The sequence below is a fragment of the Brassica napus genome, chromosome C5 (assembly GCF_020379485.1).
Source record: "Brassica napus cultivar Da-Ae chromosome C5, Da-Ae, whole genome shotgun sequence".
Taxonomy (NCBI): domain Eukaryota; kingdom Viridiplantae; phylum Streptophyta; class Magnoliopsida; order Brassicales; family Brassicaceae; genus Brassica; species Brassica napus.
This window is the reverse complement of record NC_063448.1, coordinates 44,440,995-44,464,324: the sequence shown is the minus strand read 5'-3', so window position 1 is coordinate 44,464,324 and position 23,330 is coordinate 44,440,995. Positions and strand designations below refer to the sequence as shown.

The 23,330-nt window shown below is 36.9% G+C and overlaps 1 protein-coding gene and 2 long non-coding RNA genes across 4 annotated transcripts; 1 reads left to right on the top strand and 2 right to left on the bottom strand.

The window, feature by feature from the left end:
* Nucleotides 1-2,069: 2,069 nt before the first annotated feature.
* LOC111212555 lies at nt 2,070-8,760 on the bottom strand. The gene is made up of 2 exons (XR_002663019.2): nt 3,540-8,760; nt 2,070-3,378 (listed from the first exon to the last, which is right to left on the bottom strand). It is a non-coding gene; the product is annotated as an uncharacterized LOC111212555 (long non-coding RNA).
* Nucleotides 8,761-19,872: 11,112 nt separating this feature from the next.
* On the top strand, nt 19,873-21,617 carry LOC111212553. Of its 2 annotated transcripts, XR_002663015.2 has the most exons (4): nt 19,887-20,064; nt 20,179-20,798; nt 20,882-20,964; nt 21,043-21,617. It is a non-coding gene; the product is annotated as an uncharacterized LOC111212553 (long non-coding RNA). The 2 variants fall into 2 exon arrangements; XR_007324219.1 differs by having other exon boundaries at nt 19,873-20,798.
* A 74-nt stretch (nt 21,618-21,691) lies between these two features.
* LOC106356638 lies at nt 21,692-22,183 on the bottom strand. Its single transcript, XM_013796375.1, has one exon. The coding sequence runs from the start codon at nt 22,181-22,183 to the stop codon at nt 21,692-21,694; it is 492 nt and encodes a 163-aa protein (XP_013651829.1).
* Nucleotides 22,184-23,330: the final 1,147 nt, after the last annotated feature.

The window sequence follows — 23,330 nt, the reverse complement described above, 5'->3', positions numbered from 1 at the left end:
CTTAAGCATTTTCACATATCACAACTCGGGATGTTACAATTCACCACCTCTCAAAGAACGCAACGTCCTCGTTGCGCTCCATGATAGGTCTCAAGACGCCTCTCAGGTCAGAACTGAAATGGCTAACCAGCTCTGATACCACTTATAATGCCCCGACCGCCCACAGCTAATGGGCCACCCACGCCTGCTTTCTCGGCCCGTGGGCCCCATCCCGTCTGACGGTCGGTCCGTTAATTTTTCCAAAGGCTCGAAATCATTGTTTACTGACCCTGCAATCACCACCCGACCTTTTCCCATGCTTTGGCCTCACTCGCACGCTATCGCGAATCACTTCTCGATAGGTCACCCATCCTTCCACTACTCCAGTTCAAGCACGCTTAACTCTAGAGTTCTTTCAGGATGTGCTCCGGAAAAGGTAAGTCAACTTTGGTGACATAGGTAGTCAAATCAATTCTCTTAAGCCTTTTCACATATCACAACTCGGGATGTTACACTTGCCTTCAGATCTAACCCCCATGAAGGATTTAGGTGAATTTATGAAAGAACTCTCACAACTCGAATCAGTTTCACAAAAAGTAGCAAAATTACTAGACCGTCTTAAGGAACTCCATGAGCGTAAGATCAAAAGAGCTGCATTTATTTTGTACCTCTATTTGAACAAACATATCTATTTGATTCTCGTTAATTTCTTGATTTTTCTGTTTGTTTATATTAATCTTGCAGTCCGTGTTCTTCTCGACGAAAGGCAAAGGATCCTCCGCGAGGATAAATTGAAACTTGCCGAGATGAAAAGACTCCTCGCTGAGGAAAAAAAGATTCTCGCTGAGGAAAAAAAGAACCTAGCAGAGAAGAAAAGGAAATTAAATCAACGAGAGTCTCACAGAGATTCGTAGGTAGCATCAGGTCAAGTCATCAAGCCATGCAAAAGTAAGTTGAACAATACTGATATACATCAAGGGATTGACTAAGAATTTTACATTATTATTGTAATAAATGCTTCTAAATATATTGTACTAGGGTCGGTCCACACTACGCGCAGAATGTGATGTATATTTTTGTTTAAAATATACTTTTGGAAGGTTTTTGTTTGTATTTGAATTTATTGATCATGTAAATGTTCTTAGGTTTTGAAAACTTCATTCACGTAAGGTTATTGTTGTTGGAGCAAATGAGGGTGTAATTTATTCTGGTCTGAGTGAGTCCGAGAGATGGTGAGATTAATTAAGTTTACAAAAAACTGGTCACCTTAATTTGTTAATATTTAGTGTATTTGTTTATGTCTTAAAAACATATTAGTTTAAATTTGAGAAGTACTATGAATTAACATATTTAGTTGGGTCTGCGTATTTCGGTTAATCATCTTTTACAATATTTTAGTCGGCTGCATTTAAACTTTTTATTCATACCCTAATAACAAACTGATTAGTGTAAAGCTAATATATGTTTTTCTTCAAAATGTACCGGCATTAATACATGTTGCCTAACACATCTCTCTTGCCTCGTAGTATTGGTAAGACAATGTGTATGAAGTCTCTAGTGAACTTTTATCATAACTATTATAAATGTATAAAGCCGATAAATAATCCATCATTTATGTTTTAACATATTTTTGTCAAACTCTTATTTTATTTTACTTATCAATATAATTAAAGTAGAATGAACATGTAAATTTTCAAAATAAAAAATATATAAATTAATGTAATCTATAGAAAACAGTCAGTAAATGGCATAATACATGGGATAATACACATATGCTATGGTTCACCAATATATGTCAAAAAACAGTCACTAAACAAAGCACCCTCTGAGATTTTATGGTAGTGGTATTAAGAGTAACCACTTTGCTGGCGATGATCTTAAAACTGGAACGTCCGAGTCTCCAGTAGAAAGTAAAGATTAGGCTGATAGATGCATACCCCAATAATCGTTTATTTCAGGCACAATCCGAAATATCACGTAATTCATAAAAACTAACTTAAACTTGAGTCAAACATTTAATAAATTATCTATAACTTAATGCTGCCATGTTTCACTCTCAATTTTTATGTATTTTCTTTATGCTTTAATTCAAGGTTTTTTTTTCTTTCTTTTTGTAAGTAAACAATTTTGTGGTAGTCTCTCCTTTCTATTGTATTTTTTTCATTTGTTTGTTGTAAGATTAATATTTTAAAATGTTCATGTAATCTACGTTTGGAAACTCAAACATATGAGGTTGACAAAAGAAAAAAGGAAACCCAAACATCATCGGACAGGTAATCATTTTCTAGAGTTGAGAGGGCATGCGTTTGGACACTTGTTTTGCTTATCATTCTTGTAAGGTATACCAAGAAACATTAGTTCCCGAATTTAGATATACCAAAATTACATGAGATCTTTGGAACGGTCATTATTTTTCTTTTATCCAAGAGGCTGTTAAGGTTTTGATAAAATAATTTCCATGGTAGAATCATTTTAAAAATTATCAGGTGTTTGTCTCCTAATGTATGTAGGAACTTTTGGGCGAGTTTTTTTGTTTCAAAATCGAAAAGATCCAAGATTGGATGTGTATTGGTTCTAGTGGTGGTATACCAATGGGCGTCTCGAGTCATCTTCTCATTCTGTCTTTTTTAGTTTTGAAACACCATTCTGTCTTCTTTACAACGGAATTTTTTGTAATTAGTTAATAGTTTGACCAACTTTCAAGAGAGAGATAAAGAGAGGAGCCTTCCACTATCTTGTTAAAACATAGATGATTTAATAACCCAGTTTTCATAACAGAGGAAAAAAAACCATGCTTTCTTTTGATTGGAGAATTGGAGGAGAGGTTAAAAACTTATCTTTTCAGTTTTTAGTTAGATTAAGTGACGGGTTTCCTACAAAAGCAGACATTGATGGAGTTAAAGGGAAAGAGGTTGAGAGATAATCATATAGAGAGATTGGGAGATAGTCATATAGATTGAGAGAGAATAGTCGGGCACTGCATTAAGGTGAGAAGATATACGTTTTTGTCGCCTTTTCGATTACAAATGGTGATGTTGAAACCCAACTACGTACGCCTAAAAGAAACCCATCAGAAGTTGATAAGGCTTAGCAAAATGAAGCCACCTCTTTAAACACGTGTTACAAACTCGGGATAACACATAAGTCACAAACGGTGCCGAAAAATAGAACTTCTTTAACGCCGCCGGTGAACATGAGCACCGGCGCTAACCGAGTAATAGTCTTGAGTTGTCGATCAATTTCTTCAAAGAAAAGTAGGAGCTCTCATCCTCATCTCAACTCCATCTCCTCCAAGATAATCTTCGCCATACACTTCCGACGAAGTCCGCTTCACACTGAACGGCAGTGGTCGTAAGGCCGCTTCACCAATAATTTTTACTGCAGTAACTTCTATAACATCTGTGAGAAGATAACCGCTATTAGTAAATCATATGGATAAAACAATATCTATCAATAAAACTCTCTAAGCACATATATATATATAAAAGACCGTTTCAATAGAATCTATAAAACTATAAGCCTATATATATACAAAGGCCGTTTCAATTAGAGTAATTTACCTGGTACTAAAAGAGATGAGAGAAAAGATGATTCAAAGAGCTGAAGTACTGACATATTTATTATACCGTAAACACACACCGCCCTGCCGACGTGAACCACACATTTAAGAGACCCCATCGTGGCCGATCGAGTTTATGGAATTAATCACAGAAGCCATCGGCCGTTTCAGAGATCGGGGAAGCAGAACAGAAGAGGAGAGAGAATGAGAGATGAACCTGATCCTAGATTCCTCCCGTAAGAACAATTAGGGTTGACGATCGATAATGGTCCACCGGGCCCATTGGGATATAAATGTAAAAGATACACGGGCAAATGAATAAGCCCAACAAACATAAAAAAAACGATTAAATGAAACGCTGTGCAGCGAAGAAGCCTCGATGAAGTGTTGCGTTTTGTATTTTCAGGACACGTGTTGACACCATAGAGCTCGAATTTATGTGCGGGCAGCTGAGGTGGACACCCTGGGAGAGAATCAAAACCTATTATATATATAAAGATATAAAGATTAGTATATATTGATTAGTGATGACTTTGTTCAATTTTTTTTAATGCAGGCTCAACGCCAAAACAAAAACTGAGGATCAAGATAGGTTTAATTGCTCACAATAACGTCCCACAAAATTCTTACTTATTGTCTTTTTATGGGTTCACTTAAATAAACTATTGTCATGCGGGAAGCAACTTGAAGAAGGTTTTATGAAAATCATGTTTGTCAAAACTGAACATCACGTTGCATATGTTCTGGCAAAAACCATCTATCTCCATCTCTCTTTTTTTTGAGGAAAAATCTATCTCCATCTTGAAGGAGCAGTTTTAATGTACAGTTAAATTGTTTTACACTAATTTAAGAATCATTAAACATATTAATTATAAATTACTGGATGGTTTACAATGGCATAGAGTTGGTTTTCTCAAATGTATATATACACGGCGTAATTAACACTCATCATCTTCATCAATGGATAACAGATTTTCACATTTCACATTTAGACCAAAAAAACAGATTTTCACGTTTCTTATCCAACTTGTTACTTATATTTACATCAATAGACTGACGATTATTATTATTATAACTATTATTGTTATAGTAGATTAATTGTGATTATTCTTGGTTCCTATAGTTATGAAGACCCAAATCCAGAACAGGAACTGTAAACGAGGGTTTTAACTATCTGATGAAATAACTATCTTGAAATGAACCTGGTTAGATGGTTATTTATACACTGGAAAATATGATTTACATATTTTGGGGGTTTTTTTTTTTTTGACGTCAAAAGGTCATTCTAAAACTCAAACTTGAGGTGATCTGGGTAACCAGGCCAGAATAGAACAACCAATAAAAAATAATTCCCTATAGAAAGATCTAGTAGTCTTAGCTAAAAAGTCTCAAATCTGATTGCGCGCTCTTAAAATATGAATGATGTTGAAATCCGGAAAACATATCTGAAGCCGTCCATATCTGAAGCCATCCATACCTTGGGGACGGCTCGAGGCATGTTCGATACCTGATTAATGAGATCGCTAACTCTCATATTGGGATGCATAACTGGCGCCGCAGGAATAGCTGGTCTCACAGGGGTCGTTGGGATCCACAGATCCTCCCACACCTTGACTTCATAACCTGAATGTATCTTCTGTCAGATTCCCAATAACAACAACTTCCTTGCAACAGAAATGCTAGTCCACACGTAAGATGGACTGCTAGCAGAGTTTACTCTTAGTGGTAAACTTAGTCTATAGTATCTTCCCCTCAATACCCGGGCAACCAAAGAGTCAGGGAATTGAACAAGCCTCCATAATTGTTTCGCCAATAGAGCCAGATTAAAATCATGGATCAAAAGAAAACCAATCTCACCCTCCTCTCTTGGTAGGCAGACATTTCCCCATTTCTCCCAGTGTATTTCTCTTCATAATGGATTTGAACTCCCCCAGAATTGAGCAATGGCCCTTGCTAGGTTTTCACATATCTCCAACGGGAGCAGGAAAGTAGACATAACGTAAGTCGAAAGAGCAAACAAAATGGATTTAACCAACACTTCCTTCCCTCCTTTTGATAGCCATCTACATGTCCATCCATTCACTCTATGCATTAACTTATCCTTGAGAAATGCAAAAATTTTGCACTTGAAAACACTTATGTCTTCCGGGATACCTAAGTCCCCATTCCTCCTTCGTTTTGTATTACAAGTGCATCTTTAATCTCTTGTCTACTAGTTGCATTAATCCGCTTACCAAAGAGTAAGGACGATTTATCAAAGTTGATACATTGACCTGATGCTTTACCATACTTCCTGACTACTTTCATTACTTCTTCACATTCACGGGGCTCCGCCTTACAGAAGAAAAGGCTATCATCAGCAAAGAGAAGGTGGGATACCAAAGGACACGCACGTGTGACACGTATCCTCGTTATCTTCTCTTGGCTCTCTGCATGATTGAGAAGGCTACCGAGCGCTTCCATGCATAGAATAACAATGAAAGGAGACAAAGGATCTCCTTGGCGTAGGCCTCTACAAGGAACAATATTTATTCTTGGCTTTCCATTCATGAGTACCTTATATTTCACCGACGTAATGCATCTCATTATCCAGGTGATCCATGTTTCTGAAAAACTTATCTTGCGCATGACAGCTTCAATAAACGACATTCCATCCTGTCATATTCTTTGCTCATGTCCGTCTTAATAGCCATCCTTTTACTACGTCCACTTGGTTTAGTTCTCAGAGCGTGGAACATTTCTTGAGCAATCATAATGTTGTCTGAAATCTGTCTTCCAGCAACAAAAATTGACTGGGTTTCCGATATCAAGCCTGGTAACACGTTCTTCAATCTCTGGCATAAGACCTTAGAGATTGTCTTGTAGTTGACGTTACACAAGCTAATGGGTCTAAATTGAGTCATTTCATTAGGCTTTGTAGTCTTTGGGATGAGACATATATTCGTATCATTCAGTCTGGTCGCCACAGTCCCCTCAAAAAAAGAATTTATCAACCATATGAGTTAAATCCTCCTTTACAATATCCAAAAATTTCTGATAGAAAAGCACAGTCATCCCATATGGGCATGGAGTCTTTTCTGGATGCATAGCAAAAAGCGCTAATTTGACCTTCCATTCAGTGACTGGAGCTGTAAGGTTGTCATTCATTGCCCCAGTGATCGTCGTAAGGACTTGAGCCAGTGCCTCTTCAATGTCCTCCGGGTTAGACGATTTAAAGATCTGCCTAAAATAGCTAGTAGCAATTGCTACTAATCCTTCTTCATCCTCAACTATATTTCCATTTGCATTCCGGAGCTGTGTGATCTTATTTTGTGCTATTCTTTTCTTCGTTAATGCATGAATTTTTTTTTGTATTTTGTCACCTTCTCTCAGCCAAAACACTCGACTCTTCTATTTTCAGAACATTTCTTCTGCTTTAAGAGCATCAGAGAGTTCCTTCAATGCTGCTGCAATCTCCTCAGTTGTAGCATTATCATTTGCGTACAAGCCTTCCACTTTTTCTTTAAGCTCCTCCACTATTTTTGCCGAATTAACATTATGTTGTTTCCTCCATTTGCTCAAGGCTTTTCGGTAGCTAAAAATATGTTCTATAATAATCGCATTGGGAGGGAGATCAGGTGATTTCCATCCCTCAAGAATGACTTGCCTTAACTCCTCATTGTCCAGCCACCTTTTATCAAACTTGAATTTTTTTTTAATCTTTACATTGGCTTTGTGAGTATGTCTGCAAGAATCGGACGATGGTCTGATCCTCATAACCTCATATACTTCACAGTAGAGTGGGGAAATTTCTCATGCCAATCCGCATTTCCTACTGCTCTGTATAAGCGACATCTAACAGTTGTTCTTCCTGCTCTCTTTCCTACCCATGAGAGCATGTTCCCCGTGAAAGGAAACTCTAGCATGCCACAATCATTAAGCATCTGCTTAAAGGGCAGAAATGAACTATCAGTATGTTGTCTTCCTCCTCTTTCTCATTATGACCCGTAATTTCATTAAAATCTCCTATCATGAACCAAGGTCCAGTTGTTGTTGTTGAGAAACGCGTAAGACGTTCCCAAACTTGATCTCGTCTTTCTAGTACAGGATCCCCATAAACAAACATCATATAGACTTTTATTCCATCAATGACTGCCTCAATGTCAATCATACAGTGATTTGAAAATAAAACATTAACTTGAAATTCATCCATAAAAAAAAAGGCTAAACTTTCGCTGAGTCCAAGTGGCTCAACAGTATACAAATGATCAAAACCTAAGTCGGCTTGAATTTTTGCAACAGCAGCCTTCTGTTCTTCGTCTCAGAAAGGAACACAAGTCATGGGCGATGCTTCTGACACATCTCCGTAAGGTGTCGAACTGTGAGGTCGTTCCCTATCTCTCGACAGTTCCAACTGATTGTCTTCATGGATACTTTTCAGAGGAGCTTTTGAACCCCTCCAAACCATTACCCTTGCGTGTACTGTCTCTCGAACTCTTAATCGGCCCTGGATGTTGTTTTTCTGAATGAGCTTTGTCTCTTGAAGACGATCGACGCGCTTGCGGAGATCCTCGACGAAGGAAACCCGCCTTATTACTCTGTAATCCCAAAGACCTACCACCACTCTTATAAGAAGATGAGGATCTCAGCTATACAAGTGCAGTTGTATCTCCCTTCCACACAACCTTTCGCCCATTGCCTTCTGTTTCTGTATTAGTACCGTCCTCCATATCCATTAAATCTTCCCCAAGCAAATCATCATCTTGAGTCTCCGCAACCATCATCGTATCATGTAGCTCAACGTCTGTGTTGGTTGTATCAATGATCTCCATATCATTTAGAGCACCAATAATCTGAGCATCAGCCGGTAACACTTTCTCCGTAGGAGAGAAAGTTAACAAACAAGGAGAAACTCTAGGGTGTTTTGTCACATTATCATCATTATCATGCCGAGCCGGTGTCACAATTTGACTTGCAATCCTCTTCCCACTACTCTTATGAGAGTCGTAGAATGTTTCATCAGCTGGTTGATGTACAAATGATTCCCCAATGTTCCGTAGCTGTGTTCGATGAGCAAATGACTCAATTCTTTCCACATTATACGCATCATGTGGCTCTGATCTTTCCTTAACCCTTCATGTCTTCGGCTTCTTCTTCGCATAAGGTGCATAACGTGAGTTCTGTCGTGTGTAAGCTGAGGTTAACTTCCTATCCTTGCCACCTTCTTTCCACGCGTACCTATCACTATAACCATCACGGCGAGTGTAAGCGGTCCTAGAATCAGTCATGAAGCCTCCTTCAGCCCTTCGCTCCTTCACATGTGATCTACTACGATAGTGTAATAACCCTCACGAGCAGATAGAATTTTGGTCGAGAAAATTCTTTAAGATCAGTTTGAAGATTGGTCGAACAGAATTTAAATAAAAATCGACACGGTGAATTAATCTCTCGACGGGGCTGTCTTTTGGTCGAAAAACCATCCCTTGATGGTTCTGGTCGAATGTTAATTATTATTGTCGATTTTTATTCATGCTGGTCGAGTTTATTCAGAGCAGGACGAGATTCGAAGGATGAAAAATATTTAGTCGAAACAGTCCGAAAAATATCGACAAAACTCTTAAAATTATTTCTGAACAATCACATGCCTTGCACCTTCTAGCCTACTTGCTTCCTCAGTAATTAGGTCACATGACATGCACCTACTTGCTTACCTGCTTGCGCATTAGAAGTCACATGCTGGTCACAAGCTGTTTGCTTCAGCTGCTTGTATCTTTCTTCATGGAAGGGAAATGTTCAGCTGCTTGTGCTGCTTAGTGTGCTGAAGCATGTCACCAGCTGTCTAACCTCATCTTTGTCTTTTGTGGGAGCAAACCCTCATCTGAAGCAACTCCTTATGATATAAAATACCCTCTTCTCTCCTCTGGACGTCCTGAGACAGATAGAAAACCAGAGAAAAGTTCAGAGAGAAAGAGAGAAAGAAGAGAGAAAAATCTGTTAGAAAAAATTGGTTGAAAAATTCAGAAAAAAATCAGGGAAGAGAAGTGAGCTTGGACGACCCTTTCTCACCTTCTTGTGACTTTAATCAGTGAGTATTTGTGTGGTAAAGAGTTGGAGATTTGGTGTCCTGAAGTTTAGAATCACCCATGTTCTTCAGCCTTTGATTCTAGTCGGTAAAGATGTAAGTTGTTGTGTGGATCAGTTTTATGTGAGCATTTCTGTTGGATTGACTGCGATTCAGCTTTGTTCTGATTGAGTCCGACCTTTTCTTGATGTGGTACTGATCGGGTTTGGCGTGGCTTCATCTTAAAGTGGAGTATCAGTTGAGTTCAGACAGTGTTTGATTTAAACCGGTAAACTGTTTTGCCTTTTGATCCAGATCAGTTTAGATTGTAACCAGCTGGCTGAGTTGTTGTTCTTCCTCTCTGGATTAATTTCTTAATCGCTTGTGTGGATTTATATTAGTTCAGTTCATGGTCTCCTAGCATCTAGACAACTTAGCTGAAACGATTTATGTTTGAACCGAACTGAAGCTGCCTTCAACTTGCCTTAGTAGCTGTCCTGAATCTTGAACTGTGGGGTTGAACCGGACTGATTAACCTTTTTTCCAACCGTTATGTTATTGGCTCAGTTAGCCTTGGTGGTTTTCCGGGTTTAGTCTATATATAAATATCATAAGTATGAGTGAATGGCGGGTGTCGTGGAGATGATGTTTAAGATAAGATGCACATCGATGGAATGATAGACCTTATATATGCATTCTTATTAGTTATGGAATATATTTCCACTGCGTACAAATGGAGTTGATTGCTCGAAACATTACTAATATACGTTAGGGTGCGAGACTAGGCTCACTGAGTAAACTAGTTGCTCATGACTAATTTGTGATGCAGGTAACCAGTAGACAGGAGACCTTACTCTAGGACGGAAAGGAACAGCATTAGCGAGCGGTAGTTTTATTATCCTTGCAAAGGTGTTTTGATATTTCTTATGTATAAGATTTGTTGACCGAAAACCTCGAGGTTATTTTATAACAAATTTTGTAAGATGTTTTTAAATGATATATAAAGAATGTTTTTAAAGTACAGGTTCCATATGATATTAGTACCTGTCCGGACGAACTAACTATCGGATATTGCTTTTTCGGGTTGAAAAGCCTGGAGTGATATTCAATAGGAGCGTTGGTGTTCTTTGGTTGTTGGTCTAAGGTAATCGGAAGTAATCTAAGATCCTCGGATCGACCATGGAGGAACATCGACCGTATCATTTCCGGTCATCTACGATCGGGAACATCGAAACCAACTGCAGCGACTTCGTCGAGTGGCCCATCCACTTTGCTACACCACCGGTTACGACTTCGTCGACTGGCCCGTCCACTTTGCTCCCTCTTGCACCACCGACTACGACTTCGCCGAGTGGCCCATCCACTTCGCTCAGTCTTGCACCACCGGCAACGACTTCGCCGACTGGTCTTAGTAAGATTTGTCTTTGTAAGATTCATCAATATTTAAAATGTAATTTGTAAATCATATTGTGTTGAATGGCCAGCATTTCTCTCATCCCCACTATGCAGTAACTACCTAATTCAATATACCATATAATATAATACAATGGTGAACGAGAGAAAAACCAATATATACACTTTCTATTTGAAAATTGAATGAATCAAAATTTGATATTTGACTGTATTGTATTGAATAACTAATATATAAAACAAGCGTTCCAAAAAAAATACTAATATATAAAACAAGTGCAATTTATAATATATGAAATCATCAAAATATGCCAAGGTACTGAATGGATGGTTTAGTCTATAAATTATATAATCTTTGCTAGTGTAAGTAAAAGTTATGGGGATGCAACTTAGGAATAAAAGCAAAATAATTCCAACCATGTTTGATTAGAGAACTACAGTATTGCAAACACGTATTTCCAAAGTAAATTAATCGACTCTTTGTATATGTTAATACCTACGTCAACTCCAGTGGACATTCGGTTTTTTGCTATCACAAAATTTCCATCAATTTCATCATTAGTAGTTTTGGCGATAAATTCTCGTTTCTAGATTTTTCTTCGGATTGTTTAGAGCATCTCCAAAAGACACTCTATAACTTCAAATATGAAGTTTTGTTCTCAAAAAAAGAACTTCATGAGGAGTGAAACTCTATATTTGAAGTTTTACTACTCAAAACTTCAAATTTGAAGTTTCATATTTTATTTGCATTTTGGTTCCAACAATCACACATCATCTTTATGATTCATAAATATTTTCTCGTTTATTGTTTTAATCCTTAAAAAATTATATCTCATAAATATTTTAAATTTTGTTTATAGATTTTAAATTTTACACATAAAATTAAATAAAACTTTAAATAATATTTAAAAAAATTAAACTAGATTTAGACAACAATAATATACAAAAGAAACTTAACAAAAAAATTTTTAAAAAATTACATGAAAACATAACTATTACACAAATTTTAATATTACAACAACACTAATAGTCAGGTAAGTTTGATCAGGAACCATCAAAATTTTCAAATATTGTCCCAATATTTTTGTGTAACTAAAGATGATTGTAGTTGTTGTTTTTGATGTCTTTTTCGTAAAATTCTTTCTTGTTCATATCGAAATAGATTCACGGGTATTAATATCATCGAAAATAAATTAGTCTTTTAGCAATATTTTATGTTTCTCTTTTAATTTCTTGTTCTGATCTAATGTATTTACAAGTATCAATATCACCTGATTTCAACAACTTTAGCTCGTAATCTTTTTTCTCAATTTTATAGATTCTTACTCTCCGTTTAAGGAGAAAGTGTTTACAGAACATGCTAACAAAGCCAAACAAACAACAATTACAATGAAGCAAAGAATGATAGAAGCATACAAAACACTTAAACAACTAATGGCGTGGAGAGGTCCTCTAGTCTCAACAACCAAGCTGCAAAGTGAAAGAAAGCCTTGAGAATTAAAGATCACATTCAGTGATATAATTCCTGAGATTGAAACAGCAGCAAGTGCACAATTGACAATCCTTGAAATGGCTACACACACATAGGCGATTGAACACCATTTTGATGAGCCTTTGATTAGAACTTCAATATCTGAAGTATCTCTAATCTTAAATGTTTTACTTCCTGAAACAAAACCACTTAAAGTAGATGATGAACTTGGAAGGGGAACACACTCCATAGAGGAGGAAAGGGGGCAGTAAATGTCGACAAACAAGACCCAAGGAATTGAAATGTCAGACATAACTCCATCAAGCTGCCACAACAGAATACAAAAGCACTTCAATATAACACAAGCAGAACTGCATAAAGCAGTAAAGAGACTGCATACTGCAGTAAATGGCCGCACCAAGGTTAGGAGCAGACCAGAAGACCACTCCAAAACAATCAACACAACACCAGTGAATAAGTTTGAAAATCTCAGAGATACAACCTGGATTGTTGGGAGATGAATGAAGCATGAGGTGGTGATGAGGGCCGAGCAACCCGTGTACGAAGCTACAACCAGATTGACTAGCTGTGAGGTAAAACATACAGTGACTGCGACGGGAGACAACCAAACCCATAAAAAGAGACTACATTCTGCAGTAATAAGGCCATTGGACGAACCCAAACCAAGCACCAACAAACCAGCCACCGGGACTGAAGTAGAAGAGCTTCTTAGGACCAAAATCAGAGAGGAGATGGAAAGCCAAAGAACTCCAAAGGCGGAATACACTGAGATCTGAGAAAACTTCATATTTAAATTTGGAGTCATGAATGATTCTGAAGCAGAGGACAGTAACAGGAGATGGAATGATGAGATGGAAAGTCTCTTGGAAAAGACAGATCTGTCCAAGAATGAAACTCCATTGATGATATGGGATTTACAGAGGATGAGAGCTTTGACGGGAGAGAATGATCTGTTAGAGGTTTTAACGGGAGATGAGGGTGGATCGGGAGGTTCTGGAGGGTCAGGCTTCGTCAACTGACCGGAATCCATGGCAGAGGAGGAGAAGGCCAAGGGAGGAAGCCCCGGCGGCTAGGGTTTTCTAGAGAGAGTTTTTCTATTTGAATTTTTTCTTTCGATTTTGCAGGTTTTTCTTTAGCTCGTAATCTACAAAGTAAAAATGAGGATAGCCATTTTTTTACTTTGAAATGCACTAATAGATCATATGTGCATTACAAAAATCATTTAATGGAATAATATGGTATTTTATTTGAAGTTTAATATTAATTAAGTTATTTTTATTAAAAATTATATTTTAATAGAATATTTTATTAATTAATATTGTTGTAATATGTTTATATATGTGCTAATTATTTATAATTTTTTTATGAATTCAAGCTAGTTATGACAAATATAAAGACCATATTATAAAATACAAATAATTTTGAAGTTGAGTTTGAAGTTTTGATTTTAGAGAATAACATTTTTAAACTTTAAATATAGAGTTTTGGAAATTTCAAAATAGAGTTTCTTTTTGGAGATACTCTTAGTAAATCATTCTTGGGAGAATATTTAATTTTTTTAGATTTTACCACAACGATATTTTCATTTGATAATCTAATGATCGAAAACGGTATCGCCTATAAATCTATAATAATCTAAAAATACGGATAATTTCTAGGTAGAGTAGTTAGTAAAGATGTTATTTAATATTATCAAACAATTAACCCTATCTTTATATGAACTGAAAGAAAGAAATAGGATTTTATTTGGTTGAGATAGAAGAAGGGAGGCAGATCTCTTTCTCAAGATGGTGCATTCGCGTTATTCATTCGAAATCAAACAATTGCGTTCACATTTATACCTAACTTGTCATTCTCCTCGTCCAAGAATCCATTCACCTTTGAACAAGAGGTAGCTCTAGTTAGGGTTTCCATTGTGAACTAAGAACGAGTCCAAGTTGATTCATTTCTCTTGTTGGTTTTGATCATTTTCTTTCCATCCTTAATAGAACGCTTACTCCTCTCCCAAGCTTGCCTTCACATCTAACCCCCAAGCAGGATTTATGTGAATTTATGAAAGAACTCTCACAACTCGAATCAGTTTCAGAAAAAATATCAAAATTACTAGACCGTCTTAAGTAATTCCATGAGTGTAAGATCAGAAGAGCTGCAGGTATTTTGTATCTCTATTTGAAAAAGTATCTTCATTTGATTCTCGTTAATTTCTTGAGTTTCTTTTTGTTTATATTAACTCTTGCAGTCCTTAAGCGTCTCAAGGAGAGGCAAAGGAAGCTCAACGAGAACAAATTGCAACTTGCCGAGATGAAAAGGCTTCTCGCTGAGGAAAAAAAGATTCTCGCAGAGAAGAAAAGGAAATTAAATCAACGAGAGTCTCACAGAGATGCGTAGGATCAGATCAATTCATCAAAGCCATGCCAAAGTAAGTTGAACAACACTGATTTATATCAATGGATTAACGCAATTTTTTCAGGTTAATTGCAATAATTGTTTCTAAATATTGTATTACTGTATTAGTTAATGATTACTTTCTTCATTTGTTAAATGCAGACTCAACGCCAAAACAAGAGCTGAGAATCAAGCAGGTTTTAGCTATTTGATGAAATAAATTTCATTTTTATTATGTATCTTTTGAAATCCGCATTGCCTTTCTCTATCGACTATCTGTCCTGGTTCTTGATATTGACAAGCATCCATCATCTTCTCTGACGATGGTGGTGTCAGGTTCCAGTTGCTCACAGTAACGTTCCACTAAGTTCTTGTTTATTAGTATTTATTTATGGGGTCGCTGGGAAGAAAATCATGTTTGTCAAAACTGAACATCACGTTGCATATGTTCTGGGCAAAAACATCTACTCTTGCAGGAGCAGTTTTAATGTGCGTACAGTATATTGTCTTGCACTGATTTAAGAATCGTTTTAACATATAATCTTTATTAATAAAGTGGAGATATCTGCTCTCTCAGGCGACCACATCAGCAAGAAGGGTGGGGGGTTTTGCGCCACCTGGCACTATAAAAAATTAAGACATCGACTGATTTTGTAACTTATCTGTGGTGGACCATTGCATCATTTTCATAATCTCTCACCCAACAAATTCAACAAAGCAGCCTAACTCTAAAACCTCGACAAAGCCCATTTGTTGAAACCCTTCTTCTTTGATTGTCTTCGCCCGATCACATCCTCCTCACTCACGGCGATAACAAATTGGAGTTGCAACGTCTTTCGTCCTCATTGAATCCTTTTCATAAATTTTACCCACTAACTCTTTCATTCAAATTCTCCCAAGACGTTGCTTTTAGTTTCCCATGACCTCAGCCCCACCGCAAATCCCTAATTTCTGCTACTATAAATAGGGATGCAGAATTCTCGAAATCTCACAGCTTCACTCGATTCAACCTTCTGCCTCCTCACACACACAAGCAGCAACTATGTTTTCATCCCATATATTTCTCTATAATTTGAAGCCCAGTTGTTGTTCTCAAACGGTGGTAGCGCGTCTTCTGTGTTTCGGGGGAAGCACGCAACGTCAAGAAAGGAGGGGATCTGATGGGAGTTGACATAGTGCTTCTTGATGAGTAGGTTTGTCTCATTTTTTTTTACTTTGTCTATGTAGTAACATCTTCTATGTTCGTTCACAAGTAGTTACAGCTATTACCTTCATTCTATTTATGTAGCCAAAAATAATTAGCTCAAGTAATTTTTTATTTGATATGTATGCCATGTATCGTTACAATTTGTAACCAGATATATAGATAGATCTGTGACTAATCTACTACTTTTGTCTAAGATTTTGTCAAATACTTATAAATATTTAGCTCAAGTAATTTTTTATTTGATATGTATGCCATGTATTGTTACAATTTGTAACCAGATATATAGATAGATCTGTGACTAATCTACTACTTTTGTCTAAGATTTTGTCAAATACTTATGAACTGTTATTATGTTTTGACTCCCCACAGTCCACACTGCTGCAAGGGTGCACCGGCTTCACACTTTCAAACACCTTCTGAAAGAGGGAGACATTTAGGAGATCAGTGGCTTTCATGTTGGAAGAACTATCACCCACTTCAAGCTGTCAGATTCAACCGTTGTCCATTGAAACAACCAATGGCTGGGTCTACATTTCATGCTCAAAATGTTCTCGGAAGCTTCAGCGTGGCCTATCTTGATTCACATGTACATCATGTCACACTAGCGCCGTAATCGGACCTTAACTACATTGAACGCTTTAAATACTACCTCATTTTTTATAATCCCCATATCACAGCTTACACCTTTTTTTCCTTTTCAAATTTAAGGTATCGTGTGGAAATTTCCATGACAGATGCGACAGACTCGGCTGTGTTTGTGTTGTTTGACTAAGAGATGTCTAAGTTAGTGTGCTTGCGGCAGAAGTCGTCGAGTTCATGGTGTGTCCCCTTAAAATCATTTTATCTTACGTTATTTTTTTTACTAGAAAGGGATCTACATAATGTTTGTTGCTAAGCAGGTTGCAGGTGTTGGCGACCCCCTTGAGCTTCCACCTTTTACCTAAGAAAGTGTTGGGAAAACATACAAGTTCCAGCTGAGCTACTAAAGTTCAATTTTTCCGCAAAGCATCAGACCATCACTGTGTCGCACATCTTTGATATGCCATTATCGCAAATCACGTAAGCCTTATTAAACTAATAACTTTGCACTCTTCTGCATTAACATGTTATAAGGGAAATGGACAGAGAGGGAACTATTTTCCAGGAGATGAAATGCCTGGTGCTAAATGTCTCTCTTGCAACTGCATTGATGGTCGAAGGTCAAGTGGTAATGTCCAGAGCAACAAAATTGATGGAAAACCTTCGGACCAGGCGAGCCCATCTGGTGGAGAAGTTTCAGCTGCACAACACAATTGGGAGGGGAGCGTTCTAGATGCAGACCCGGTTCAAGTTGCATGCAACAAACACCCCCAAAGAAGTCATGCACCAGATAGTTGATTAATCTATTGACCTTGACACCTCACTCTTTCTCTTTTGGCTCATTGCAGTGTTGTTTTACATGTCTGGTATTTCTCTCAAGCTCCATTTAAATGATGTTTTTGTATCTAAAAATCTCAGTTTTATGGTTTCCTCACCTTTGTTTTTAACTTCCACCATGGAAATTAAATACGGTTTGTCACTTATTCAACACAGATGTTGATTTATATATTTATTAAGCTCCACTTTAATGCTGGTATTTGTTATCTTAAAGTCTCACTTTATGCTTTCCTCGACTTTGTTTTAAACTCCCACCATATAAATTTAAAACGTATTTGCACTTACTGCGCACATACGTTTGTTTATATATTCTGAAACAGTTGTTTATAGTCTACTTAAACTACTTTGGTGGTGATATAAATGAAATCAACAACAAACTTATACACCAGTTCCATTATTTTAAAAACTTGCAATCAAAACCACCAGCTGATTTCTCTTTACTCCTTTATTTATTATTATCAGAAATGGATTACAAGATGCTTGATCGAAACGGTCACTCGAGACTCATGGAGTCTACTAACATTAACATACAAAGCATGACTCTACTCTTTACTCTAGCTTCCTTTTATACTTCATCTTCATTCTTAGCTTAGCTTTCATCTTGACAAACTGAATGACATACAATTTTTGTGGCTCACTGAGACTAAATTTTATTTACCCTTATTGGACAATCCCACATTCCGTATGTCAACCTACAACAACTTGATAAATAACATGTACGTGGTGAATAAAACCACCTTTTTAACACATTTTTCCTATATTTCAACATCCATATACTCATACCTTCACCACGTTTATAAACGTTCAAAAGAGACCAACCAACCCCATCTCACCACGGCAATTTACTGTCACGGTCTGAATGACAGAACTACAAAAGAAATCTACCACCAATAACAAAACAAGAATAACAGATAAATTAACACAAATCCTAATTCCGAAGCGCGGATCTCCCCTAGTTTATTATATAAAGTACACATTCATTCTCTCCACCTTATCAAATAGAAGAAGCGGAAGATGACACGTGGACAAGTAATTCTAAAACTATATCGCTCTCTTTTTAACTTCATTGTCTTTTGTAATAACCGTGTGGGTAAGGCCCATTAAAGTCCAAGAGAGTTACATAGAAGGGTATTTTGTGTTGGGTCATTTACATCTTTAAGCACTTTATACTTGAAGTGTACTATTGGACTTGTTTTTGTTTTTTTTCTCCCTAAATGCCCTTTCTCACAGACAAGTGTTTGCTTTCTAGTTAATGTTAAAGCGAAGGAGTAACGAATCGTTAGTTTCTTGTTTGGAGGCATTTTTAAATTTAAATAACAACCATGACTTTTTATTTGCTCTTCTGTAAAACCATCACATTAAATATATATATTCATATGCGCGTAAATATTGTGAATGTTAATCATCCATGTCTGGTTTGGTAGGAGCACAAGATTTGACAGACGAGGATACACGCAGTGGTGGTTGTTGCCTTTGTGGTTGGGGGAAGTGTGGTTGGGTGATACATCGGTTGGTGAAGCTTGGATTGATGATATGTGGTTGTTGGTAGAGATGTGGTTAGGGTCAGTGTTCATATGGTCAGAATCAGGATTGAGCGCGTTTACATAATGAAGTTTGGTCACAGCTGCGAGACTCCTCCTTCCATGAAAGTAATGTTTGTGAAGCGCAGCAGATGAGATTTCATATTAGTTTCTCCCTTCATGGAAGATTCAAAAGATCCCATTTTTTCATGAGAAGAAATTCATTCCTAGCTTTTTTTTGTCTTGGCCACTGATCTTCTAGATTTTACCTTCATCCATATCATCTAATTCTTAGCCGCTGCGTTCTTTTCTTAGCCATGTAAATGAAATCAATGCTTAAGTTTCACGATTTTGAACAAAAAAATATATAATGAGTAAAAAATGGAGAGAGAAGAGGAGGAAAGCATGTTGTTAGTAGCAGAGAATGGAGAGGGTGAAGGAAAAAAGGAGGCGGAAGAAAGAAAGGTAGAAGAGACGAAAAGAATAATTGGAAAGAGAAGATACATTGTTTGGGTGTGTTTATGTTAAAGGGTTTTTTAGATATTTCAGAAAAATAAATTACCTGACGTTCAAACTATGTGTAAATGCAAACAAGAAAGAAAAAGTATGGGTTGATGTAATTTTTTCTTAAAGTCCAGCTCTGTTTATCTTCTTTGTCCATAGGATTTCCTCGACTACGACGGTCATATCTTCCAAGTCGTAACCCTAACGCTTCTGCTCCAGCTGTGATACCGTAACGGTTGTTAATGATTGACATTCAATCCCAGAATTCCACTACCTCCTCTTTAATTCAGCCTTACTGCCTTCTACAGTGTCATCCAATCTATATAAATCCACAAAAGGTTTCTAGCACTATTTTTTTTGTTTTGTCTTCTCCGTAGCTTAATTCCCTCTGCAACAGTGGTTCTAATAATGACTAATCCTCAGCTACTTTTTTCTCAGCTGAAGGCAGGTCGATGTATCTAGACGGTTGAGACATGAGTTTTACGTTTTTGAAAGGCACGAAATATCAAAAAAGGAGGCTAGCGATGGGAGTCGACATGATTTTATGAAAAGGTACTTTGTAACCCATGAGATTGCCGCTAGATTTAGTTTATTTTTTTAGTATTCAAACAATACAAACATCCTCACATGTGGTTGCTTCTTCTTACGCCGTCTACACTGATTCAGGCTTCCGTTGCGTTCATCTCTCCGAAAAGTTGCGATTTATGAGACTGTGATTGCTCTTTTATCATTTGTTTTGTACGGATCAATATATATCTGAAACCAAGCCTCTGAATTATGTGGCTGGATCAAGGATGATTTTGTGGCTGAAGGATTGAAAACAGTCAAGAATAGGGCTCAAGTCGTCAAAGCTTTGGTACGGAGAGGTATCATTTGCTTAAGAAACTAATTTGAGATCCTCTTGATCGATAAAAGGGCACATGATCATATTCTTTACGTACGCTCTGTCAACGATAATGATTTGGTTTGTAGACATGTATTAATCATTTGTAGCTCTTTCTCTTTTTATATCTCATTTCTAATCTATATTTGATGCAAGAAATTCAAAGGCTACTTAAGTGGGGATATCTGCTAATAATATTTCTACTCAGATCTCAACTTGGTGGTCGTCTGCATTATTTGAATTTCTTTATCCATTCATTACAGAAATATGTTCGAATTCTCGGACATGGGACTTCTCTTTGTTTTTCACTAAAACAAATATGTATGGATGCTTACAAGAACTCATTTTTGCTGTCGCAGCTACTTCTCCATACTGAGTCTGATGATTCTTCTCAGTATCCCAGGTAAGAGGAATAAGAAATATAAATGTTTGAGATAATATGTTGTAAGAAATTTTGGATTCTAAGTTTTTTTCCCTTTTCTCCAGATTGACCTCTCAGCTTTCCTTGCTATCAACTTTGAGTCAAGCTGGTGAATTGACTCTTCAGTCACTTTGCAAAAAAAAACCCGGTATAGATTCTGCAACACTATACGTTGACTGCAAATATTAGAAATTGAGAAATGAGTAAGTATTTTTTTTTTGAACAGAGAAATCGAGGTTCACGTGTGAGTAGACTCAGTGGGGATCACAAAAGGGATATATCCTCAAAGGTTGTTGGGCTCTTGCCTGAGATGAACACCCTATGGATTTACTAGATCAACGTTTCGGGGTCTTGCAGTGTTCCTGCAGCATAACCGTGACGTATCAAGACATGACATGCGCCACGTGGTGGAAGGATGGCCGATAGGTTCTGGACCAAAACAAGACTCTTAAACAAGGAGGCGCTAAATAACTGGGCAAATGACAAAGATATAGCGTTGTCACAGCTGGAATTTACAAGAAAAAGAGCTTGCCGACTTTGTATGTTGATGCAAACCGGGTTGGGAGCGTTGGCTAGACGATTTCCTTTGAACGATTTGAATACCCGTCAGTGTAGACATACTATCGTCATATGGCTTCTTCGTTTCTAGGAAGAGAACAAGAAGTTACTCCGTGGCATCATCTCTGTGAAGATGCGGATGTGCATTGCAAAATTTAAGGAATAACAAGCCAGTAAGTAGCTGCCACGCCAATAACCTTGAGAATTGTTTTTTTTTTTCTTTTTTTTTTTTTTTTTTTTTAACTCCATTTTATTTATGCTCAAGCCATTACAACTAAAAGCCAAAAGTAGCCAAAGCTGCAAGCTTCTACAAAATCCTATGCTGCAAAAAAGGATAGCCAAGCTGCAAGAACAAAAAGATGGCCAGGAGAAACAACCTGTCTACGAGCCAAAGGGTCCACCCTGAGTCTAATGGTTTGCTGAGTCTCTGCTATAAGAGTGTCTGGAGGCTTCTCCACGGCTGAGTGAATGCGCGTATTTCTCTCCTTGCAGATCAGATACAAAACTGCTTGATGAATGAGTCTGATAATCATAGTCACGTTGCTATCTCTCGCTGGATCTTTCAGCCATCTCAACACCTCCTCAAACCCCTGTGGTGGAGACAGATGCAGCCTAGAAACAAAGAAAGACCAGATCTGGCTACTGTGCTCACAATCAAAAAACAAGTGTTGTCGGTTCTCGTCAAACCCCGAACAAAGAACACAGCTCGAACGAACAGACAAGCCCCAGCTTAGAAGCTTGTCTCTAGTAACCATTCTGTCCCTAGCTGCAACCTTGAGAATTGTTCCAGGACGTGCTACTACAAGCATATCAGAAAGTTATTGGCTTCAATCTGACACAACATAGCTACCATTCCCCTGCAACATCTAACATACCTACTTCAACATTTTGCTTTTTCAAATCTCAAATAAATTATATTTTCTTCAGCTTCATATTAAAGAACGAATAGTATTAGTTAACTTTGTACCAAATTACAGACCGGAGTTATGAGGCTAAGTGATCTTCAAAATATTTGTAAGCATAACACAGAAAATACATGTAACAACATTTTTTAAAAAAAATACGAACACACTAACTTCGTCAGAAATACATATGAAATGAAGACGCGTACAGAAAAAAAACACAATATCAGTTTAATTAGACAACAACTTCCTTTGACCCAATCCACAATCATAAAGCGCAAACCCTTTCTGAGAAATTGAGAATAAATTCAATAGGATAAACCTAGGGGTTGACAATTGGGTTAATCCACCCTGCCCTGCCCGAAACCCGCAAATTCCATTGTTATTTAAGTTTGTTTCGGTCCGCAAAAGTTTTGGGCCAAAAATTTCAAAGCCCTGTCGACACTGAAAAAGCTATAGTTTTTTTGTGTTTTTTGGGCTTTAAAAATATAAATTAAAATTGAATACATTAATTTTAAAAACAAAATTAATTTGATTCCAAATTTAAATAATCATCCATATATGTTTATAAAATCCAAAATTAAAATAAATGTCTTACCTAATAAACCAAATAAACAATAATATCGAATAGAAATAAAAAAATGTTTCAACTCTGAGTAGTAGAAACAATGGATCGAGATCATGATGTTTTTGTGACATTTTCACCGTCATCAGGAGTTACATATATTTAAAAATATTAACTTTTGACATATATGTCAATATAAATAAAATTTTAAAAATAACTAGATCGTAAAACATAAATCTTCAAACAAAATATGTGTACAAATCAGTGATTCAACATGTATTGGTCGGAGATAAATTCTATATTTGTTTCATACATGATCACCAATGTTAAAACTAGACTTTGACGCCACTATAGTTATCTGAATTATATGTGTTTAAGACATTATCACTAATTATATATTTATTTAAGATATGAGTACCATTGGTAAATAATTAAATAAATTATGATATAAATTTCAGATTTTCGGATAACCCAGACGGACTTAAGCCA